This window comes from Chaetodon trifascialis, chromosome 2 (assembly GCF_039877785.1).
Source record: "Chaetodon trifascialis isolate fChaTrf1 chromosome 2, fChaTrf1.hap1, whole genome shotgun sequence".
Classification (NCBI taxonomy): Eukaryota; Metazoa; Chordata; class Actinopteri; order Chaetodontiformes; family Chaetodontidae; genus Chaetodon; species Chaetodon trifascialis.
Window position 1 is genome coordinate 24,461,940 of NC_092057.1, and position 17,672 is coordinate 24,479,611.

Here is a 17,672-nt window from a genome sequence, read left to right on the forward strand (position 1 = left end):
GTGAAATGGATGAGTTTACCCTGTTGAGCTCTGTTTGTTTACTGTGCGGAGTGACGTCACCACGGTTATTTTCCTGAACAAGCGGAGAGTCAAACTCACAACAGACAGTCTCCATTAGCCCAGGAGCTGTCTGTGCTGCCCACCGTCAGCGTCTGTGACCATTTACTGCTCCACACGACACACCAAGGCCACCCAGGTGTGTGTCCTCACCTGTCTGCAGGCTCCAGCGCTCCTCATCGTCAATACAAACCGCTAACGTTAACGTTGGGCTAGCTCGCGTTACCGTGAGCCGCGCGACTCTTCAGCACGTCGACAGCAGCAGCGTGATCAGAGCGGGGGGGCGGGGGGGGCTGGATGGCACACACACACACACACACACACACACACACATACACACACGCGCACACACACACAGAACAAACTCTCATCAGACAGACAGCTAACGTCAAGTTCCTGCCGGTCATTTAAGTTGGTCTCCAGCAGAGCGAAGTGAGCAGTTCCTCGGTAAGTGAGCTGACATTAGCCAGCATTAGCCACATGGTTTGTTTTGTTGCTTCTCTCTGCTTGTTTTTGTCACAGTGCTAACTTAGCTTGCTAACGTTAGCTAAGTTAATGTCAGTATTCAGTTTCTGTTCCGTTTGCTCGTGTTCCCACAAATGACGCGTTTACACCGCAGACTTTAATGAGCAGTTCGGCATATTTAAGTAACTAATTAGTTTTATATGTAAATGATGCCAGGGGCTGGCTAATAATCCAGGGACATGGTTAGCTGCACTGAAGAGCTAAAGTATCATTGCTTTGCAAAGGTATAAAGGCAAACAGTGAGCCCCCACTGTCCCGCATCAGATCACTTCACATTTGTAAGCACTGAAAATGACACCCAGCCAGCTGTGAGATGAGTGAGGGTTTGTACTCTTCATGAACTTTGAAACTAACCTCACTGCTTTTCATGTCACATGTATGACCACGAACAATCAACACACTGAAACTATATTGGTTTTGTAGGATAGCACTTAACCCAGAAACATGATGCAGCATGAGGCGGTGGGAAGCAGCCCACTGATGCTGGTACCATGCTGTCAACACGGAAACACTTTGGTAGAAGCTGCTTATATTTTCTTATTGCTTGTTGAAATATGTGAGTAGATGAGAATAGATACAGATCCGCTTTCCTCCCAACACTACAACATTAACACTTAACTAAATGTTAAAAAAAAGACAAATATCTGTCAAACTGAGGTCAAAGTGTCTTAAATTTGCTTTTCATTCCATTGCTTTCGACTGGAAAGTGAGATGTTATTCAATGATAAAAAATTATGTTTAGTATATTTTTATGGTGCATTTGGGACGTTTAAACAGATACAAGATGAATGGGTGCCTATAATTAGATTTTCAATTAATGTTCTGTCAGCCAGCTAATCATGTAATTATCAGTGTAAAACAATTACATTTCCAATTTGTGTTTGATGGATGAGAAAACATTCAATAGTTTTCTCTTATAATTTCTTCTGCACCGCCACCTCCCTCTGTGCCTATTTTTGAAGACTTAAAATACAAATTAGCATCATCTAATTTCCTGCTGTGAACGGTATTCTCTTGTACGTTCGTGGTCTGCGGTATGGTTTAATGGCTGCTGGTATTTGCAGCTTTGATTGTGTGTGTGGTGAAGTGGTGTTAAGGACCTGCTGCCTCCAGTGTGAGCTGTACTGAAGTGTGTGTGCTTTGTGCTGGACCATAAATGATTGACTAGCCTGCCTTTTGCTCAGCCGGTGTATCCTGCAGTCTAAGCTAACACTGAAGTGTTGTCTGAAGGTTTTCAGTGGACGGCCTCGGGTGTGCCTGACCGTTCTGTAATGGGTCCAAATCATGAGAGGCCTGTCGAGACGGTCCAGATACAAACGCTGTGGGCAAGCACTGGTGCCACAGAGAGGGATGAGTGATGGGGGGTGCAGAGTTGAGCAGAAGGGGATGCAATCATTGGGAGGTTGAGGGTGACATCATTATTTTTTTATTGTCACTTTCTGTAAATAACTAATTATGGCCATTTTCATGTTTCTTGTCTCTATTTGTGGATCCAGGGCTGCCCTCAGCTGATTTCCACAGGAACTCCTTCATAGTGTTATATCAAATATGATTAGCTCTGTAATAATCACGTTCCTTAAGCCTTACAGCATTCACAAAAAGTACGCTCACAGCATATCTTAGGATTTTTGAATGCCACATGCGCCTAATGTTAGAAGTGAAAGACCAAAATATACAACAACAGTTGGTCCCATTATGCCAAATACCACTATATGATCACCACTAAGCATTGTTAATGCATACAGCCTGTGTTTGTGTTGATAATTGTGTTGATAGTTGATTCATTTACTGCTGGTTTCAGACTTAAGTGTAATGTAAAAGGCTCATTTTGCCAAACTTGCACATTTTGTGTTTCATTTGTAGCTTCTTGAATGTCTCTTGAAGAACCAAAGCTAAAGATGTAGAACATTTAATATTGTTTCTTATGAAAGAGTGTAATTGATTTAATTAGATTTTGTTTGTATGTCAGTGTTGAGATATTGAGCAAGACTGACATTTGCATTTTAGAACGAGCTGTGAATGTTTCAGGCATGTTTGGACAGCTGATGCTAATACACCATGAATGTAAATTAAACAAAGGGAAAGTATGACCCAAAAATGTTAACTCAAACAAGGCCTACTTTTCTAATCACTGAATAACAGGAGATTAAATGTGACACTGCAGAGAATTTATAACCCAACTTCATGACTATATATCATTGTAGCAACTGAGTTACACTGGAACTTGCATGTGTGTGCGTGTGTGTAAGTGTATGGGTGGATGTCAAGTCAATCCTGAGGTCATACTTGCCATGTACTTTCTGGTTGTGTCATCTGTGTGCGTGTGTACGCGCGTGTGTGTTGGTAGAGGGCAGGGCACAAGGCAGGGCGTTGTATCTTTCTTTACCAACAGCTCCAGTTACTTGGAACAAAAGCTCTGTTGTTGAAAGATCATGTGACTGTGTGTGTGTGTGCGTGCGTGCGCGTGTGTGTTCCACCCTTGTCATGTGATCTTAGCTCAGGGCAGGGTCTGAGAAGTGCTGAGTGCTCTGAGAGGTTCCTTCCAGCCAGGGAACAGGCAGACAGTGTGCATGCAGGCAGAGGGAGAGGAGGAGACGGCCGCATGGATGGATGTCAGACAGAGAAGAGGCGTGTGAGCGAGAAAGATACACAAAACGTCCTGTTGATCGCCCCTGCTGAGGCAAGACAGCACCAGCCTCTTTTGTCCGTTCTCCTCCTCGTCATTTGTGGATTTTTAAGCAGTAGCCAAGTAAAAATGCAGGCCTGCGCTTTGAATCTCATCAACTTTTCTGTGGCAAGGCAAGTTTGGACTTTTTTCTTTCACTGTGAGTGTGTCGTGGTGAAAACTGTCAGGATGACTCTGCTGTATCTTGTGAAGTCTCGCGACTGCTACTGAGTCACTGAAGTGGAAAAACATTTGTATGAGGATGGCGCTACTCGTGTGCTCTCACCCTGGTAATCGAAAGTTAAAAGTGATCTGGATTTGATGCATTTACGGTGAGACACGTAGCTCCAGCTCTTATCCAGAATGACTTTCATTACAGCAGAAATATTTTCAATTCCTGGAATACCAACATGACTAGTCGCTAACTGTAAGGAGTGAAAAGGTCACACTGACTGCTGTTAACCTTCGGAACAGTTAATTCCTGTGCTTGTAATGTGACAGGTATCTGATGATAGTTTGTGAATGAAACAGTTTGTTAAATTTGTAACAATGCGACCTCTTTAGTCATTTATGTTTGAGCTGAGAGGCAGCCACGTGTTCGCAGCCATCCAGTAGGTCCAGTAATACTTGTTTGAGTCGCTGCTTGAGAGCCTCGACTCCTAACAGACCTTGTGTGTATTTGCTTTATGTGCGTCTTTGTGTGTGTATTTGCATTACATTAACTCAGAGGGATGTTTTCAATATTTTAGTAGGTGGAAATAGAGACAGGATAGAGAGGTGAGAAAATGAAAGGAACAGCATTAAAGAGAGATTATTGGTCAGGCTGATCCACGCAGACATATGGTGTCATTTTAGTGCTCGATCATGCTGTTGACTGAGTGAAAACATACAGGCACCACACGCAGGACTCTGCACTTTGAGCCTCCCTTTCACTCAGTATTTTTCTGATTGACTTTCTGATGAAAGGACTTAGATGGGTTTGATAAATTACAAAAGCCCAGTGTGTCTCAATTTCCATCTCTTGCATAATAACCTCTGTCAGTTAACAGCAAAATAACAGCGCATAGTGCAACGCTTGTACACACCTTTCTTTGGTTAGGCTGTTACTGTGCCAGAGAGCAAAATGCAGGAAACAACAGGCGCAACAGGTTTTAAATATTCAACGTAGAATGGGAGGCTGAGAAGAAGTGGAGATGGGAGGGAGCTGATTCTCACTGCCCTGATGTCATGGGGCTCATGAGCAGCACATGCTAGTTACATGCCCTTCTGTGAGACCTGGGGATGTGTCACATGTTCAACAATAACCCTGCGTGCACACTGCAAATCTGAATTAACCCAGCCCCTCAGAGACATACAGCTCTGTAGATGAGTGTCTGCTGTATGCTACTGAATAATTGAATAGAGGATTTCTCCATCTTAGATGATATCATGTTGGCCTCAGTAGCTCAAGAAACACCAGCATGGTTCATCCATTATACAGCAGTAAGAGTAACTGAGCAGGTCGTCGTGCACACCAGGGTGGAGGACGTGTGGTCAGTCGGTTTGTACAAAATGAAAAGTGCTCAGGATCATGCATGAATTGGATTTACATTGTGTTCTGGCCATTTTGAAATGTGTTATTACATTTTGCGCTGAAAAATTTGGAAGAATTATAGTCGCCATGCGAAAGAGTTATTTCTAGTCCTTGTCTTTGTGTGGACAGAAGAATTAGAAGAATTTTGCGCAGGATTATCTTTAAGCAGAGGGTGGGCTCTGTATAAGATCTGTATACAGATGTGCTGTGAGGAATACAGTTCCTTCTGTTTACTCTGAAAATTAACATGTCATGCCAAATAATGTTCAAGCACATCTCAAGGCAGAAGAGCTGTTTTGAATGTCCACACTTGAGGCCGGGGTTAAAGCCTGCCCTCAGAGGGAGGACAGAGATGTGAGGAACAGATAGGAATAATGATGCACACTTTCTGGTCTCCTCATTCATGGTGTTGCATTAGATTGTCCACATTGAAAAAGATGGCAGTAGATTGAACAAAGAGAGCCTCCAGTGAGCATATCAGGCTCTGTCTGCTTCGTCATCTGATCAATTGCAGCATGATGCGGGCTAAGCCACGCTCCCCTAGTTACTGTTGCTTTATCTGTTTAGCTTTCTGCTCACAGATGCAGTTTTTTCTGGCAGAATTACAATTGAAATTCTTAGTAATATTCAAAATAAAGAGTGCTTGATTTCTGACAGAGATAGACAAAAGCACGCTTCTTATTTCTGGTTAGGAAGTGTTGATTTTTGTTGGCTGAAATGACAACTGTTGTGAGTAGATTTTATCATTTGTAGCTCACTAATTGAGCTAATGTTAGGGCCATAAGTGGATTATTAAAAAGGTTGTCTTCAGCTGACTTTTTCATTTTCCTGCTGTCTGAGAACAGGTTAGATGTATGCTTAGAGTTTGTCTTTTCAAACAGTTTCACTTTTAACACAAAAAAGCTAGGACCTCTAAGTGTAATGTTTTTTCACATACCAAGTTTGGACGGGGTTGCTGGAGTGTTGACTTCCCCAAATCCATTAAAGAGAAGGACAGAGCCAATAAACTCTGATGTGGCATCAAGGATCGGCTCCCACACTGCCGGTGCTAATCTGAACCTGCCTTTTTATATCATAATCTATAACCTACAAAATAATGTAGTATGAATTGCTTACTGATTGCTACTGCTCTAAGGTACTTAACGGGACATGCTAATGTTTGTAGCATTCTATATGTTTGAGACATGTTTGTATTTTTGGAAAGGCCAAAAAAAACACATGGTATAGCCAACATCTTCTATCATGTTATATATAATTTTGTTTCACAGTAATGGTATATATGACAGTATAGTACTTTAAATAATAAATGGTTTTAAAATAACCATACTGTACAATACTTTATCTCACGTGATTATTTCCCTCTTTTATTTCGAACTTGCATACAGACAAAAGCAGCAACCTAACGAGACAACACAACACGCGGTTTGTAAACACAGCACGGCCCGACCCGCTCAGTTGCTCCTCTTGGATGCGTGCTCATGATCTGGCACCTGGTCGCTGTATTTTATAACATCCTACCCTGACCTTCTCCAGGCTGTTAATGGGTGGGGGGATACAACCCAAAGGTTGATGTCCGGAAATGTAACAATCACAGGAAAAAAAGAAAATTATTCATTCTGCTTTGAAATCACCAGGCATCAAACCCCAGCAGGTCAGTGTCCGAGTCAGGCCTTTAAAAAGTGAGTAAAGTAAGAGTAGGCTTGTGTCTGTCTGTCTGTCTCTGCATGCGCCTGCAGTCTCTTTCTGTTACGTCCTATTTTCACCCCACAGAGCACCACAGGACGGGAACTAAAGCCCCTGTGGCGCTCCTGTCTGCCCTGCCTAGATCGTTCACTGGACACTGTGTTTGGGGGACTGACTTGGCTTCCTGTCAGTGCCTTTCTTCCTGTAATAGCGGACAGCCACTTCCTCTAAGATAAAAGAGATCTCGGCCTTTAATGAGGTCTTGATCTACAGTTTGGGCAGATGGAAGGTGTAGTTGTATTTCAGGTGATTTTTATTTTAGAAAAAAGTCATTGAGGTCTTTGAGCAGTCAAAATATGCCAATGCTACATCAAAACTTTATTTTTATTTTTTTACTCAAGGGGCGGCTGTGGCTCAGATACTGAATCCCAAATTGCCCCGTTGCTGTGCCGTCTGTGCGTGAGAGTGTGTGAATGGTTAAAGGCTTATAACGTGCAGGTGGTCTCGCCATCATCTGAATGTGTATGAAAGTGTGAATGCAGACTTGTGTTGTAAAAGCACTTTGAGAGGTTGACACTTGAGAAAAGCGCTATTTAAGTAGTCCATTTACCAGCTACCATACTTACACAATAGTTTTGAAAAGCTTGACAATTTGGGAAATTTGAGGAAAGCAAATGTGCGTATTTCACGTTGGTACAGTGAATATCAAGCCAGTTAGCTTAGCCTAGCATAAAGACTGGGAACAGGGGGAAATATTTATCCTGGTAACAAAATCTACCTACCAGCACCTCTAAAGCTCCCTAAACATTGGCAAGAAAGCAAATGACCATATTTTTTAAATGTCAGGCTATTTGTTTCAAGGATCCCCAGGGGAAAATGTTCAGTCACAGTCATCTAAACAACTCTGCAGGTGATAGGCATTCATTCATTCATCGTACAGGGCTGCAATGAATGAATGCTGGCACATGGGAAATAGGCAGACTTCTGTCATCATCAAACTCATTTTGTTTAAATCTGGTCTTATTCTGTTGCTGCATCACAGACTTCAGTGTTTTAAAGTTTTGTTCACCAAATGCATCCTCTCTCCAGGGCTTTTTGTTCATCAAGCTGGTGGAGGCCACCAGATGGAGGTGCTGTGGTGAATCACTGGCTGTGACTGCTGATCCCTGAGGAGCATGAGTCATGACCTCAGTGGTGCTGGTCGACACTGGTGGGACAGTGGTGGAGTATGTCACAGCCGAGGAGGACCCCCAGCAGGTGGGTTGGACGCAGACACAAGCAAGAGTAACGCTGCAGTGGCAGTTCACGACACAATCCTGCCTTCTTTTCTCATTTCTGTTGTATCCTCTTATTGAATCCCTTTACCCTTGCAGGGAGAAGAATGTGAGGTTGACCTGGAGCTTGAAGGAGAGGTTGAAGGTGAGTGTGAAGCTGAGGAGGCCTCTGAAGAAGTGCAGGACAGAGAGGAGGCTGAGGACTACCCAGCAGTCATAGTGGAGGAGGTACCTGGTGCCAGCCTGGCTGAGGAGCAAGGTTACTCAGCCCAGGTGCTGGTGTATGAGGATGAGGCCTACCTGATGCAGGAAGTCGGTGATGAGCAGGAGGTGGAGACAGAGGGGGAGGCAGGTGAGACAGAAATATTTCTGTATTTATCAGAAATTGGATTTAATGTTCATTCATAACCTTCCTGTTGGCACTGTATGTCAGTGCACCTGATGACTGTCACACACCACACTACCCAGAATGCCCAGCGAAAACCTTGGTCATTAAATAACTTGTTTTATCCTTTTATCTGAGGTGCTGAGAATTTCAACTCATGTTTGTTTTCTGTATAACGTTATCATTGCTGATGCACAGTTCCTGTTTCCTCTGGGTCACTGAGGTTTTATGTTATTAGAAAAAAGAGAAATTTTACCTGCTGTTGTAGTGTTCACATTTGGGCCCTATATTCCCAAAGAAAGAAGTTGGTTCTGGATATGTGAAACGTTTAGGACTCCAGTTTTGCTTCAACCAGCAGGATGATGGTTTGATTTTGCCATGTGGAGCCATGCCATGGTTCACATTCACACAGTTGTAAAGACTTTCTCATTTCCATATTTTCAGCTGGTGCCACCGCCAGAGCTGTTAGTCAGTGGAAAGTCAACTAAAAGAGGAAGCTGATTTTGCCCAGACTGTGTCCTGTTTCTAAACAGTCAGTCATTCTTTGTATTACACCTTCCAACATCATTTTCAAAGTATTGTTTTTTGTAGTGTGCGAGTAGTCTGTGGTACATTTTGTTTGAAATGCTGGAGAAATGCTGTTTTGGCTTTGTTCACCTCTTGTATTTCTTTGGAACTTCTTTGCTTTCTCTGTCTCTTCACTCTTGACTTCAAAACTTCCGAAGCTGACACGTATTTTTAAGTGAACAAAAATGAATCTAGATCCAAAGTCCACATGTTGGTTTCATGAAATCAAGTTGAGAAAGTGTTGCTTTTGTTTGTTGTCGTTCAGCTGAAATTGGGCATATTTGTCATATGATTCTGTGCCAGCACTAGTGGACACAGTCTGGTAAAGGTGGCTGTGAGGGCTACAGGCCTCAGCGTTCACACACTGCCACCCTGTGGGTATTAGATGCAACTATTTCATGAACAGGAAGGCTTCCAGTAATATCTCTCTAATCATCCATTAATTCCTCATTAATGGTGACCAGTGTCCAATCCAGTGCAGTGTTCATAAGTGTGACACAGAAAGACAGAGTCGATTTTATTTTGATCTTATTAAAGCTTCATTCATTCATACTGTGCCAGATTAGATCTGTAAACTCCATTTCCACATAATCTAAATTAACTAGCAGGATGAAGAATTTGTCACAATTACAGGAAGTGTTTCTGCATCATTGTTTTACTTGTTCAGTCACCTTGGATGTCATACATTTTCAAAGTATATACAGTATGTAGTTTGCTGTTTTAAGCCTGGTTCCAAATGAAAATGTGCTGTTTTAAGATCAAAGATGAGGTGATTCATTTGTTTGAGTCCAACATGGAGACCCTTAGCTGAGGAAGCTGCAGTGTTCAAAATGGCCCACTCTAAATACAGAATTGTTGTCTTTATGTGTTATGTAATACATTGGGTCTTTTTAATCTCAAAGAGATAAAAAGATGACACCTAACAAAAAAAACCCTAAACATTGCAGTGATTAGTTAGAAAATGCTGTAGATACAGATACCACGCTTCCACAAAAAGCTTGTCCACTACACAAGTGCAAGCTGCATGTGCTGCACATTAGTAAGACGCAATCCTCTATAGCTGTCAAGCAAAATCTGAGATTTTATCCGAGAAATTTGGGTCATGTCTTGTGATTTAGGAAACACATTAATGTTGCCCCAGACCTTAAATTCTAATTCACACAACGTTATAACAAACCTAAAGAATATTTTGCACCTTTTTTTTAAAGGTTATTCATTTGCACTTTTAATTATTTAGTTTGTTTAGACTGATATATTAATTACCATAATCTATACTTAACCTCCCACAATTTACAGTAGAATTGCCCAAATGCAATTAACTATTCCAAAAGAAGTAATTTAAACTATGGAATTGATAATGACCTATGATGATAATAAAAATAATAATTCTACATTTAATTGGTACATTTGTCTCGTTCAGAAATCACTGTTTAAACCAGTGAAGTCATTCTAATCTATAGTTTAAACAGCAACAAGCATGAAATCACGGTCATACTATTCATTGTTTCGAAGTTCGTTAGACACAATGTCTTGTTTAAGTTTACAGTTCTTGGCTGTCAGATCATTGTTCAAACGGCTAATTTGTGTGAATAAAAAAATAGATTTTATTTATTTATTTTTTTCATTGAGTTTATTTAAAAAGCAGTTGTCACGCTAGTTTTATTTTACGTAGCCACTACGCAAATGAGGGAGGCCGAAAGAAGGATTTCCTGTGTCGGCGGCGGAGGCATACTTTTCTGCCGTCGTAATGTGTCTCGTTGAATTTGAGGAGATTTCCCATTAGCGGCGGAGTGATATGAGCTAGTAGCTTCCTATACAATTCAGTGAGAAGTCAATGTGAATCTGCAGCAAGGGGAAAACATGGCGACTTCACAGCATGAGGGACACGCAAACCAGCTCGATCTACTCATCAGAGCCGGTAACGTATCGTTATGTACTAATAACCTCGACCCGGTAGATAAAGTTAACGCACGGGTTGTGTTTTTAACCTCGACCGCTGCGATTCAGTCCGCTGAGTAGTGTGGTGAAGTAATGGAGGGCAATCAGGAAGTGATCACCTTGGTAGCAACCTGCATGGCGTTGCTACACGGTTTATCAAAACCGGTTTAAGATGTGAAAAACTTTCGCAGGGCTTGCCAGTCTGCACAGACGAATAGTTATCTGCACGAAGTGTGTTTTGCATGTTGCGGTTGATTTTTCTCACCGCGTTGTGATCTAGAATAGCGGTTTGCAGATCGGCGCTGCACAACCAGGAAGTGTAAATATGTTGTCTTTCCTACGTCTTTGCCACGCTGTCTGGGTCGGAAGGACATGTGGGTTTATTTTTACTACCAGAAATCTGGTCCACACTGACAGATATCACCTCTATTATTATGATGGACGTTTGTAGTAGTGTTTTACCATGGCCGGCTTCATTTCCGACCCTTTGTGGGAATTGTGTGCACTAAGTCTTCACACATTGTTTCCGAGTAATGGTCCGTTAGACCTGAAAAGTAATGGCCACGGTATAGTAATTGATTTTTGCTGTGTGGTGAGCACATTGTTCATATTTCCTGGGTAGGGTTTTCAAAAATGTATTTGTTTGGTGTTTCCGTTATCGTGTTGTGCAGTCTCTGGAGCGTGGGATGGCCTGGCTCACTCACTTTCTTCCCTGTAGTTGTTTCAAGTGCGGCTTCAGCCTTCGACCACCCTGAGCTGAAAATACTCATTTTGTGTCATTTCACTCGTTTGTTCACCTTGTCCGCTGACGAATCGTGTATTTTGTAAACGTCGCGACGATTCTACTTGTGTTAAATAGCAAATTTTAAAGTATTTTTTGTCCCATATCGATGGCGGAAGCATTGTGTATGTGAGAGGGCGGAGTGTGGCCTTGATCGACTTGGCCGTTAGTCCAATCGTGCGTGTGGTGTTTTAAAACGTCAGCAAAAGTCCAATCAGGCTTAGCTGGGGGCGGGCTGTTAATCGCAGAATGGGCCAATAGGAAGCGAGGCGGGTGTTGAGTGACAAGAGGATTTGTGAGCTTCCTCGAAGAGAACTGGAGGGAAAGGAGGAGGACTGTAAACACGGAAGTTATCAGAGCCAGCACTACTTTTTGTCGGACTCGCTACTAGTGTTGGCGCCGTTATTTTGTTGCATAGGTTCATAATAGGCGTTTTACTCATATATGAAAACACTGTAGTACTTTTGTTATATGCCAACCAGACATTATGCACATTTGTTACAAAATTGTCGATATTAATACTTTTCTATAATTCAGTAGTTGAGTGTACATCAAAACTCTAACAGCGGACAGACAGAAAGGGCCAAAGTGTCTATATGTGGTCATGTAGGTCAAGCAAAGCTGCTGCTCCCTGACCTCACACCTTTCCTGTGGTCTTATTACAGCATGGCTGTCTGGTTTCAAGGGAAGCTCAGTAGGCTATAGGGTCTCTGTGATGGCTACCAACATGTCCTATTTGTTTATGAGAGGGACTGAATGAGTGGACAATCTAAAGATAGCCCGTGTCTCTCCCCTATGCAGTGCCTGTTGCCTCAGTGAGATAGCCAAACATGGACAGGGCATGGTGTAACGCCATCTCGTGTTTCCCACCATTGATTGACAACAACAGCAGGTGACCTGGGTTCCTTCTCAGGATCCCAGATGGAGTCACGTACCGTTTCCTTTACAACAGACCAAATCCTATTTTTCATTTAAATTGCTTTGTCTTTTGTGCCACGTCCTGCCTTATTTGATTTAGTAAGTAAAGACTGCATTTAGGGTTCGTCGAGCTGCCTCTCTGTGACATTTCTGCGTGCTGGTATTGGACGGCAGCTGAAACTGAAACTTTCCTGATGTCAGGCAGATGATGAAGACATTTCCTACTGTGGAGGTTGTGCTGTACATCAAGTCATTCTGTAAATGTCTTCTACGGAAATTGCTGCATCAGTGATCCCTTTTCACTAGGGGGCGCCATGTAGTGTTTTGTATGTGTGCAGCATATACTACACTGAACATGGGACAACCAGTTAAGGAGCAGCATTTTATGAGTGTTTGTTTGGGAAATTATTAAGCAGACTGTTTAAATATTAAAATTGTGGAATCTTAGCTTAGATATGAGAAAGGTGTTGCGGTGTCCTTGAGCAGGACACTAGTTGTATATTTTCCACTGGGCTCAACCAGTAACTTTATTTTTCAGTGGAGGCCTCTGTCCATGGCACCAGCATCCACTGCTCTGACAAGACCTTTGAGGCTGCAGAGGCTCTGCTACGCATGGATTCACCATCCAGCCTCAGAGAAGACCGTAGCCCAGGTAACACTCTCACAGCTGTTTAGACCATTTAGAAATGGTTGCACTTGAAGCTGATATTTATAATGTTTCACTCTTCACTCCGTGTGGCTAAACATGTAAATGTGGTTGATCAGATATTTTAACTGCTCTGTTATCTTTGCCATATTTTGAACATGCAGAAAAGTAATGTATTCTAGATTAAATGTTTCTTAAAGTTCCAAAATGTAGTTCTGAGGTGGTTTCACAGCCCCTACAGATGCTCCTGTGGCTCTGTTTTCTTTAGGTTTATTACAAATGCAACACTAGAAACAGTTAATTAGTTAATCAGCTAGATTCTTGTTGGTACTGTAAAACTGACATAAAGGACCTTGTTGAGCAGCTTCAAAGCACAATTCTAACTCGTCCCTCTTTTATTCTTCATCCAGAAGCTTTTGTTCCACCTTGCGTAGTGACACCGGACTTCCTTCACGCTGCCATGCGTCCTGACATGATAGCAGAGACAGAGGTGGAGATATCAACAGAGGAGTGCTGTGAGGAGGAAGACGAGGAGATGGTCACCCTGCTTGAAGAGCCAGAGCCCGAGCCCGGCCACGAGCCTGTCAGGAAGAGAAGAGGTAGATGGAAAGAGTGTGTTTGTGTTTGTGCCAACACAAAGTCATTGATGTTGTAAGGAAAGTGAACCCAGTTGTGTTTATTTTGTTGTGGACCCCACTATCTGCACTAAATTGTGGACTGAGGGGAGTTAACCTGTGGAAAAAGGAGCAACTTTGTTTTGAATGCTTTTAAAGCAGGTTTAAATGGAAAACATCTGGCAGCTCTGTGATTAACCTTAGCTCACAAACCAGGCCACAGACCTCAAACCAAAACCTCCAGTCACACTGTTCATTACACTTACTGTCTGTATCCAAGAGCACCATCTAATGGTAGAGACTTATTGCTGTATCTAAAGCAACCTCAAAAGTCAGTGATCTGAGTGAAATGTTTCCTTTTACAGCTGGACGGAAGCCAAAGACGCATCAGTCAGCTGTTTCAGACAGCTCACCAGACCTCGGCATCAAGAAGAAACCGAGAGAAGGGAAAGGTACAAGTCACATATTCACACCTCTGTTGCCGTTTCAGTGTGTAAAGCACCAATAAAGATGTTGCCATGTAGTAGTACATTAAATTAGCGTGATTTCCAGCAGGGAGTACGACATATCTATGGGAGTTCCTGTTGGACCTCCTCCAGGACAAGAACACCTGTCCCAGGTACATCAAATGGACCCAGAGAGAGAAGGGCATCTTCAAACTGGTTGACTCAAAGGCTGTGTCCAAGCTGTGGGGCAAGCACAAGAACAAGCCAGACATGAACTATGAGACCATGGGACGGGCGCTCAGGTGAGGAGTGTGTGGTTGTGTGAGGAGGGTTCCGATAGTTTTTTCTACTTTTGTTTTTGGGAAGCAGCATTGTAACTCCAGGTAATCCTTCTTCCCTCAGATATTACTACCAGCGCGGCATCCTTGCCAAGGTAGAGGGTCAGCGGCTGGTCTACCAGTTCAAAGAGATGCCCAAAAACATAGTCATCATCGATGACGACAAGGCAGAGATGCCCCCCACTGATGATCTGATCGGCTCAGAGACCGCCGCGTCCTATGAGCGTGTGATGCCGTCGCCAGACATGCTGCTGCAGGCGACTGAGCTGTCTTCCTCCAAGAAGCCCAACATCCTTCGGGGCGGGAACAGGGCCAATGTAGTCCACGGCTCTGTTGCCACAGGCAACAAGACGGTGGCAGGAGGTGGTGCAGCAGTGGCGGCAGGTTTACCAAGGATAGTGACTGTTTCAGGAGCACCAGATGGGAGTCAGACCCAGCAATCTCACACAGCCATCATCTCTAATGCCACTGGGCCCAGGTCAGACTCCTGCAGAGAGATGAAGACCCTCAGTTTTACATTAAAGGGTCTCTCGTATTCTCAGACCTAATCGTATTCTTTCCCCAGAAGTAAGTATTGATTTGTGACACTGCGCTGTCTTACCTCTCATATACAGGACGGTGCGGGTGGCAATGCAGGTGCCTGTAGTCATGACGACATCACTGGGTCAGAAGATCTCCACTGTGGCTGTGCAGCAGCCTTCAGGAACGACGGGGCCAGCCGGGCACACCACCCTCCTCACAAACACTTCGGCTGTAGGTGGTGCTGCTGGTAACACCAACTCACAACAGAAGGTGTGTGCATGTGGCTTTTTTTGTTCTCCTGCTGGGAAATAGTTAAAAAATCAGAAATAATAGTCTAGGCCATGTCATCCCAACAGATTTGACATTGTACTTGCATACTTTGGCAGGTATGATTGTGAAACAGGCATTAAATTGCACTGTGTAGTATTTAAAAATGGCTTGTAGATAAGTTACAGTAATAATTTCCATGTAGCATTCTTGATTTTTAGTCCTTCTTTTTTAACCTTTTTTTTTTTTTTTTTTTTTTTGTGGGCACAGGTCGTCATCCAGACCATTCCCACCATGGTCCCAGCCACAGCAGAGAACGGAGACAAGATCACTGTCCAGCTGGCCAAGATCATCACAATCCCAGCCCATCAGCTAGCTCAGTGTCAGCTCCAGACCTCCACAGGCACAAACAAGCCCAGTGTCGGGGCCTCCCCGGCGGGCATCAGCCTCCTCGGGAGCCCCCTGACAGTCCGGGCTCTGGCACCTGTCAACGTTGCCCCGGGAACGCAAGTGATGAGACTCACTGTACCGACGCAGGCGCAACAACAGACTCTCGTGGTGTCACAGCCGGGTAGTGGGGCAGGGGTTGTAACGGTATCAACAGCCAATCAGACGCTGACGACACAGCCCCGGCTCATAAGCGGCGTCATTAACGGTTCAGAGATGGTCGTAGGAGCAAGTGGAGCAGCAGAGAAGCTGAAGACCGCAGGAGTCCAGGTCAAAGCTGTGCAGGTGCCAGTGGCAGTCCAGCAGAACCAGATGAACCCCAAAACTGTCCAGAACGTCCAATCAGAGGCTGTGGACGCTGAGGTGGTTATCAAACTGGAAACGCCTGACATGGCGCTAAAAACAGAAGAGCCTGAGTGTTGAAATGGACACATCTACCAATATCCATCTTTTTCTTCTGCCAGAGAGGGTTAGTTTGTACATTTCTGACGTCATTTTTACTCTTGTATAACCAGCAGCAGTCTGTGAGACTTTAACGCCTCCTGAAGGCCCGTTTTTATTCCTGAACCTGTCCTCACATCTTCCCTGTTGCTGCCTAGAACTTAACTGAATGAAACCGGTCTCCCTCAGAACCACACTGAAACCTCTGAGTGTCGCGTCGGGGGTTCGTACAGTTCTCCGTAACAAAGGAATCCACACCGACTTTAAAGGACCTTGTTGGGAAGGGTAAAGGGACCAACCTTGATCACTACAATTTATGTCTTTTAAATGCATCACTGACTCCAATTGGGGAAAAAATAAAGACCCAACAAAAAAGCAAGCTGAAACACTATGAAATGAGGCAAATAATTACAATGAATGAAAATGTGAACTATCAAAAAAAAAAAAACCAGACACAGTGGGGGTGTAACGAAGCTTTTGTAGAGACCATTTGTTTATAATTTTGCCTCAACAGATGCTAAAACCAGCAACTTTTTTTTTTTTTTAAACTTCCATCACTGTGCAAATCAAGTGTGGGTGGTGCTACGTGAGTGAGAGGAAAAAAGAAGGTGGAGCTGTAAGAAGCTCCAACAAGGAGTGACAGCAGAAAGAAAATGGTCATGTGTGTACATATATACAGTATATATAAATATATATATCATCTGCTATACAGTTTACGGAGCTAAAGTTAACAGAACAGCCTTAGATTTTAATTTGACTCTTTTTTTTTTTCATGTATTGTCTGAACAGTAAGCTGAAATTTGTTTTTGTGTTTTCATACCTTGTACCAAGCACAGTATTATTGAAACTAGGGGAACTAATGTTTGTATTCTTCTTCTTCTTCTTCTTAGTTCCTCCATCTCTTTCAGGCTGTTAAAGCTCATATAGATTGAATCTTACAGAGGAAGTGGTAACATGTAGATCAGTGGCCAGATTGCTCGCAGTGTGTCCTCCAGCATCTAGGAAAATGTCTAGGCTTAAACTTCAGACTTTGACAAAAGGATCTTGGCTCAATGTCTTCTTTTCTTTTTGTTTGTTTGTTTGTTTTTGCTCTTTTCACAATCCTGCACGGTCTGGCTGTGTGGAAATGCAAAGAAATGTGACCGAGCTGATGCATGTGCTCTGAGCTGTGCCATGTCTTTGAAAAAAAGAATCCAAATAGTAAAAGGAATGTATGTCAACGCAGATCAAGAATGCGATGAAGCACCTGTTGTAATTATTAAAGAAGAGGCATTGAAATGTACACGTTTATGCAAAATGGTTGTGAGCATCAAACCACTGTGGATCCAAGGTTATTCTACCTCTGGCTTAGAACAGAGGGATGATTTGCCAGCGTACATTTTTTACTGCTGTTTTGGTCCTGCCCCTATACTTCATTATGATTTTTTTTTTTTTTTTTTACGTTAAGAGGGAAAACGGAGAGAAAGACGTTTGTGTTCAGACTGAACTGTTTGTATATTCAACATTTGAAGTATATTCTATTTTGCTGTACTCTTGTTTCAAAGTGTATTAGATTTTACTGAAATATAAAGACATTTGAAACCCA

At 43.0% G+C, this 17,672-nt stretch overlaps 1 protein-coding gene across 6 annotated transcripts; it reads left to right on the forward strand.

Moving 5' to 3' along the window:
- Window positions 1-97: 97 nt before the first annotated feature.
- Window positions 98-17,671, forward strand: elf2b (E74-like factor 2b (ets domain transcription factor)). 6 transcript variants are annotated; one of them, XM_070975640.1, is made up of 10 exons: window positions 98-504; window positions 7,593-7,760; window positions 7,877-8,129; window positions 12,905-13,018; window positions 13,423-13,611; window positions 13,992-14,078; window positions 14,179-14,374; window positions 14,475-14,888; window positions 15,025-15,202; window positions 15,470-17,671. In XM_070975640.1, exons 2-10 carry the CDS (start codon window positions 7,686-7,688, stop codon window positions 16,067-16,069), a joined length of 2,106 nt encoding a protein of 701 aa, XP_070831741.1. In that variant the 5' UTR covers window positions 98-504; window positions 7,593-7,685; the 3' UTR covers window positions 16,070-17,671. The 6 variants fall into 6 exon arrangements, with proteins under 6 accessions (XP_070831741.1, XP_070831756.1, XP_070831765.1 ...); XM_070975655.1 differs by having other exon boundaries at window positions 384-504; window positions 14,182-14,374; XM_070975664.1 differs by lacking the exon at window positions 98-504 and adding an exon at window positions 3,115-3,381 and having other exon boundaries at window positions 14,182-14,374.
- Window position 17,672: the final 1 nt, after the last annotated feature.